A 5,358-nucleotide genomic window follows, 5' to 3' on the forward strand; every position below is an offset into this window, starting at 1 on the left:
TATCTATAAAGTTAGTTAAACTTTATTAGATAGTTTGAGTTAGGACAAACTTTGGTTCTTTACTTATTATTATCTGAATATTTTACAATAGACCGTGGGTTTTTCTATCAAAGATTTACATACACATGTCATCAAGCTTTTCAAAGTCTAATATCGTCCACCGCCCCCAAATCTTGTGCACATGGCACGTGCACAAAAGAAAGAATAAAATATTTGTCACGCTCTTTATTAGTGTAACCGAGAGCACAAAGGGATTCTTGCTCTCCGGCTCTGGTTTAATACAGGCGTCAGGCAGAGGAAAGACCTTAGCCTGTTTATTTTGTCGTAAATGATTATAAATTATTTACTGTTGACTGATTTAATATAAGAAAAAAATACTATTTCTATTTGTAATTGATGATCCTATACGAGGCAAGCGAACAGGCGGGCTCCCAACTGCTCTCGTAGCGGAGCCTCCTTCCCAGTATCAGGAGTCCATCCAGGCCTCACTTCACCCTTAAAGCCTACCAAACTTACACAGCCTCTCCATAACTGCTGCTGCTCCTCCGCCTGCTCCCGAGCTACCAGTCTCCGTCGATCTCCTCCAGGCTCTCTAGTGCGCTAGCTACCACGCCCGCCCATGGCCTCGGGGTCCAACCCGGACAGCATGGACACCGACCCTCCTGGCGGCGGCCTCTCCATCGCCGTCGAGCGCAACCCGCCGGAGTCGCGCCTGCAGCAGCTCGGCGTCAGGTCCTGGCCCAAGTGAGCACCGCTGCCGCCGATCACTGCCCGTTAATTAGTTTCTTGGTTTCTCGGCCGGCCTCAGGTACGCTACGGTCTTGATCGCCGTGACGTATGTATGTAATGGCTAGCTGCCGTGCCCGTGCGTGCAGGTGGGGTTGCCCGCCGGGGAAATTCCCGGTGAAGTTCGACGCGCGGCAGACGTGCTACCTGCTCAAGGGCAAGGTGCGGGCGCACATCAAGGGGTCGTCCGAGTGCGTGGAGTTCGGCGCCGGCGACCTCGTCGTCTTCCCCAAGGGGCTCAGCTGCACATGGGACGTCGTCGCCGCCGTCGACAAGTACTACAAATTCGACTCGTCCTGAGTCCTGACTCAGATCGCTCGCGCGCGCCTCCGTCCGCTGATTTGATCCCGGTTATTGATTCGGCTGATAACTTAATTGTGCTGATTAGCCTAATTCCCTAGCTAATTTGCTTACGTAGCCTGTGTCTATCTCCTCTAATCGCCTTCTCTGTCGTGTAAAAAAAATGGAGCGGGTGCAGGGCATCTACTAGCCCCTCGTAGAGGCCAGTAGTTAGTTTTATTCATCCGGGAACGGAAAAAGAAAAACCCGGTCAATGCGGGGGCTGTTCAAAGTAGAGACTTTTCCTGTGTGTCATTATAAAAGATCGTAATCCCCTGTGTGTCTCTGAAAAAATTCAGCGGTCTTCAGCGCCACTACTTCAACTTTTTCGTGTCCTCCATGCCACTTCCGTCAGTTTGGACGCTAACGCCGTCAAACTGCAGGTGTGAAAAGACGAAAATACACTTAAGTTTAAATATGTTATTATTATTTTTTAAGCATCTTAACGACTTCAAATGAAAAAACTCAAAACTAAAAAGTTTTAGATCTCGTCGAGATCTATAATTTTCATATAAAAATTATTTTCATTTAATTCCGCAAAAAAAATATGATTTGATATGATTAATATATTTTAGAAAAATCATATTATTTTTTTGCGAAATTAAATGAAAAAAAAATTATATGAAAATTATAGATCTCGACGAGATCTACAACTTTCTAGTTTTGAGTTTTTTCATTTGAAGTCGTTAAGATGCTAAAAAAAATTAATAACATATTTGAACTTAAGGGCATTTTCGTCTTTTCACACCTGCAGTTTGACGGCGTTAGAGCCCAAACTGACGGAAGTGGCATGGATGACACGAAAAAGTTAGAGTAGTGACGTTGAAGACCGCTGATTTTTTTCAGGGGTACACAAGGGATTACGATCTTTTATAATGGTACGGAGGGAAAAGTCTCTTCAAAGTATCCTTTGTTTATTCCTCCGAGTGCAATCCATTTTGAGTGCTTCTTTGACCAGCGCCCTTGGACTGCGCTCTTTTTTTATATTTCTTTTCTTTTTCATATATATTTGGAAAATCTGACCAACTGTGACCCTTGATTTCTCGTGTGCCCGGTCTGCATCTGGACGCCGGCGCTCGTTCGGTTAGCGGCTAAGGCTAAGAGGTCATTTCCAAGAGCTCTTTAAAACAACTCTTTATTTGTTTCTTTGCAAAAATCCAAAAAACACAGCCTTCCATTAGTTTTGTATCTGAACTTTTTAAACACAGTTACTTGATAAATTTCCCCCTCAACTCGTAGATTCCGCGCTTGCTATCTGTCGAGTTGCTCCTCCCACCAAATTTTGAATTTTAGGCAGCTAATTACTAGAGAAAGGCGAAAATAGAACTCCTATTTTGTTCATTTGGCATAATCATTGGTTTACTAGAGATGCTCTTATTTGTCCAGACACCTTGAATATCTTGGTTTAGATAGAGGACACAAGAGAGACCACTCCGACGATGACGATAGATATAGGAGTGTTGGAGCGAGGCAAGAGGACGATGACTTGACCAGGTGGAGGACGACATGGCAAATAAAGGATCGAGACAGGGGTCGTGGTAGCTCAAAGGATCGAGATGACAAGAGAGGAAGGTGAATTGGGCTAATTCTAAAATTCTTCGTAATAATTAAATCTGACACTTAGCCCACTTCACCCCTTGTGCCTAGAATGTGTTCATATTGTGCTACCACACAAAAGTTTTGCACCCTAGGTTCCAATCCTACTTTAACATGATAATTCTAAGAATGTAAAGACAAGAAATGAATTGCTCAAATGTAAATGCTTAAAGTAAAGAGAGGAGAAGGAACGCGGCGATGTTTTTCCGAGGTATCGGAGAGTCGTCACTCTCTACTAGTCCTCGTTGGAGCACCCGCGCAAGGGTGTAGCTCCCCTTGATCCGCGCAAGGATCAAGTGCTCTCTACGGGCTGATTCTTCGACACTTCATCGCGGTGAATCTCCCACAACCGCTCACAACTTGAGTTGGGTCATCCACAAGCTCTGTCGGATGATCACCAAACTCTCAATCACCACCAAACCGCCTAGGTGATGGCGATCACCAAGAGTAACAAGCACAAACTCTTACTTGACCACGACAAACATAATGAGAAAGGTGGATGCACACTTGCTACTCTCCTTGCACTAATGAGGCCTTAATCTTAGATTCTCAAATTTCAATCACCTCACTAGGCTCTTGCTCTCCTTTGCACTCTCAAGGGTGTTTCTCAGCTGAACAAATGGGTAAGAGACCTCCTTTAAACGAGAGGAGTAAGTATTCATACCCCCTCATTCAAAACATAACGTTTGGAGGCTAAGTCATCACTCTGCAGGGTGACCGGATGCTCCGGTCAGGGTAACCGGACGCTCTGATCAGTTATCCCCATCACTGTGTCAGAAAGAGCTGTTAAGTTTTGACCGGACTCTGACCTGCGTCCGGTCAGCACTGACCGAACGCGTCCGGTCATGAAAACTGCTCTTTGAAACCTTACTGATGTTGACCGGACACTAGCACCTAGATGTGGTGGAACCACCTAATCCAATGCCCCACAGGAGTGCTTGTCTTCCATTAGACACTAAGCACTCAAGGAAGAACACTAAATTACACAGTTCCGTCAGGCACACCCCAGGGGAGAACTCGAAAATCCACATTTTTGCCATCAGGGTCACAAATGAGAGAATAAAGCTTACATCATTCTTAACTATTTCTTATATCACTTTAATACAACATCAGAGTATAATATTTATTATTATAACAGCGGAATATAATTATGTGATCAGAATTACAGTGGAAATAAATGTCTATTTATGAAATGATGAAGCATTGATATATAAACTATGACAACAGATTATAATACTTTCGTTCATAAAAACATTTAGTGAGAGTTATAAATAAACTACAATCGCAGCGTAAAGGAAATCCTCGCTGAGCCCACCAGGAGGAATCCACACACAAAGGTCAGCTTTAGCCTCCACTTGTCACCTACAACAGGGGGAATAAAACCCTGAGTACTCAATTGTACTCAGCAAGACTTACCCGACGGGAGAAAAGAAAAGACTCCAAGGATATGCAAGGCTATCTGGCTTGTGGGTTTATTGCATTTGCAGGAAGCACTACTAAGCGTGCATCCTTATATTCGATTTTTATTAATAACCGCATTGGTTCATTAACTAACCATTCTATGTAAGCACATGTACTACTTTCAAGCAGGTGGTAAGCAATCAGAGTTTCTTTTTTCATTACATCTTTCATCTTTCAGTTCTTACTACGATGCTAGGCCGCAGACGAGCCGTACCGGATTTCTCGGCGATTCGCGAATCAATGCCCCCAGCTGGATACCCCGAAAACACATGCCCCGCTTGTACCCCCAGGCACAAGCAGGACCAACCCATCACTCTCCTGTCCTGGGTGTCCAGGTCCCTGTCCCAACTGGGACTCCAAGCCCCCGCCCCTGAATTCTGGACTCAGTGCGGTGCAAGGACCTCCTCCACCAAAATAAAACCCTAACAGTCGGTCCTGAAAGAGCCGGATCCACGACAAGAGAGCAACATGTCTTTCAAGTGCCCATACCCAAGTATGTGCTCGGGATAATAAGTCTGTGACTTGCCTAGAGCCTTATGCAATGGCTGGTCCTTAACCGACACAGACAGGGAAAATAGTGTAACCAAGCCATGCCCCGCATCCACGGCGACATAACCTCTTACACCCACCAATACCCGAACCATATTCCTACCCGGTCACCATTTTTCTTTTTTACCATTTATATTTTCCAAGTGATAATAATACAGTAATATATTTCCTATCTCGCGAGTGACAGGCAACCACTCGACTTCTACCGGAATCCTGTAGCATAGCAATCTACACGATTCTATCATACTAGTAAGACTCATAGGGTAAAGATATATATGCAAGTGGGTTTCATTCAACTCCTTAAAACTTAATGCACAAATATAATTTAAACTGCAGAAAAGTAGGGGTTATGCACCGGGGCTTGCCTAGGTAAAATATAATCAGAAGTTAGCTTTCCATCATGGCGACATGATCTCTAAAAGTACCATTTCTCCAGCAACTCCCGATGACTCCGTGATCCATCGACGTCCCTATTATGATATGCAATGTAATGCAATGCAAAGATGTAATTAATTGACTGCAATCATGACCCATAAAATACAACGTACGCCTCTCAAGTTAACGGACTAATTCTAACGACAACCGTACTTAGGCTACATATACATGTTGTCGGATAAGGCGTTAGTT

The 5,358-nt window shown here is 44.2% G+C and overlaps 1 protein-coding gene across 1 annotated transcript; it reads left to right on the forward strand.

The window, feature by feature from the left end:
* The first annotated feature begins 492 nt into the window (after window positions 1–492).
* LOC136474260 (uncharacterized) lies at window positions 493–1,565 on the forward strand. Its single transcript, XM_066471848.1, has 2 exons — window positions 493–744; window positions 876–1,565. The coding sequence occupies exons 1-2, from the start codon at window positions 620–622 to the stop codon at window positions 1,084–1,086; spliced, it is 336 nt and encodes a 111-aa protein (XP_066327945.1). The 5' UTR covers window positions 493–619; the 3' UTR covers window positions 1,087–1,565.
* The last annotated feature ends 3,793 nt before the right edge of the window (window positions 1,566–5,358 follow it).

The sequence above is a fragment of the Miscanthus floridulus genome, chromosome 8, assembly GCF_019320115.1.
Source record: "Miscanthus floridulus cultivar M001 chromosome 8, ASM1932011v1, whole genome shotgun sequence".
Taxonomy (NCBI): Eukaryota; Viridiplantae; Streptophyta; class Magnoliopsida; order Poales; family Poaceae; genus Miscanthus; species Miscanthus floridulus.

Bases quoted from the DNA above. Each gene is read 5' to 3' on its own strand.
- LOC136474260 (XM_066471848.1), top strand. From the start codon at position 620: ATGGCCTCGGGGTCCAACCCGGACAGCATGGACACCGACCCTCCTGGC. The intron at 745-875 runs GTGAGCACCGCT...CCGTGCGTGCAG, and splicing joins GGCGTCAGGTCCTGGCCCAA to GTGGGGTTGCCCGCCGGGGA.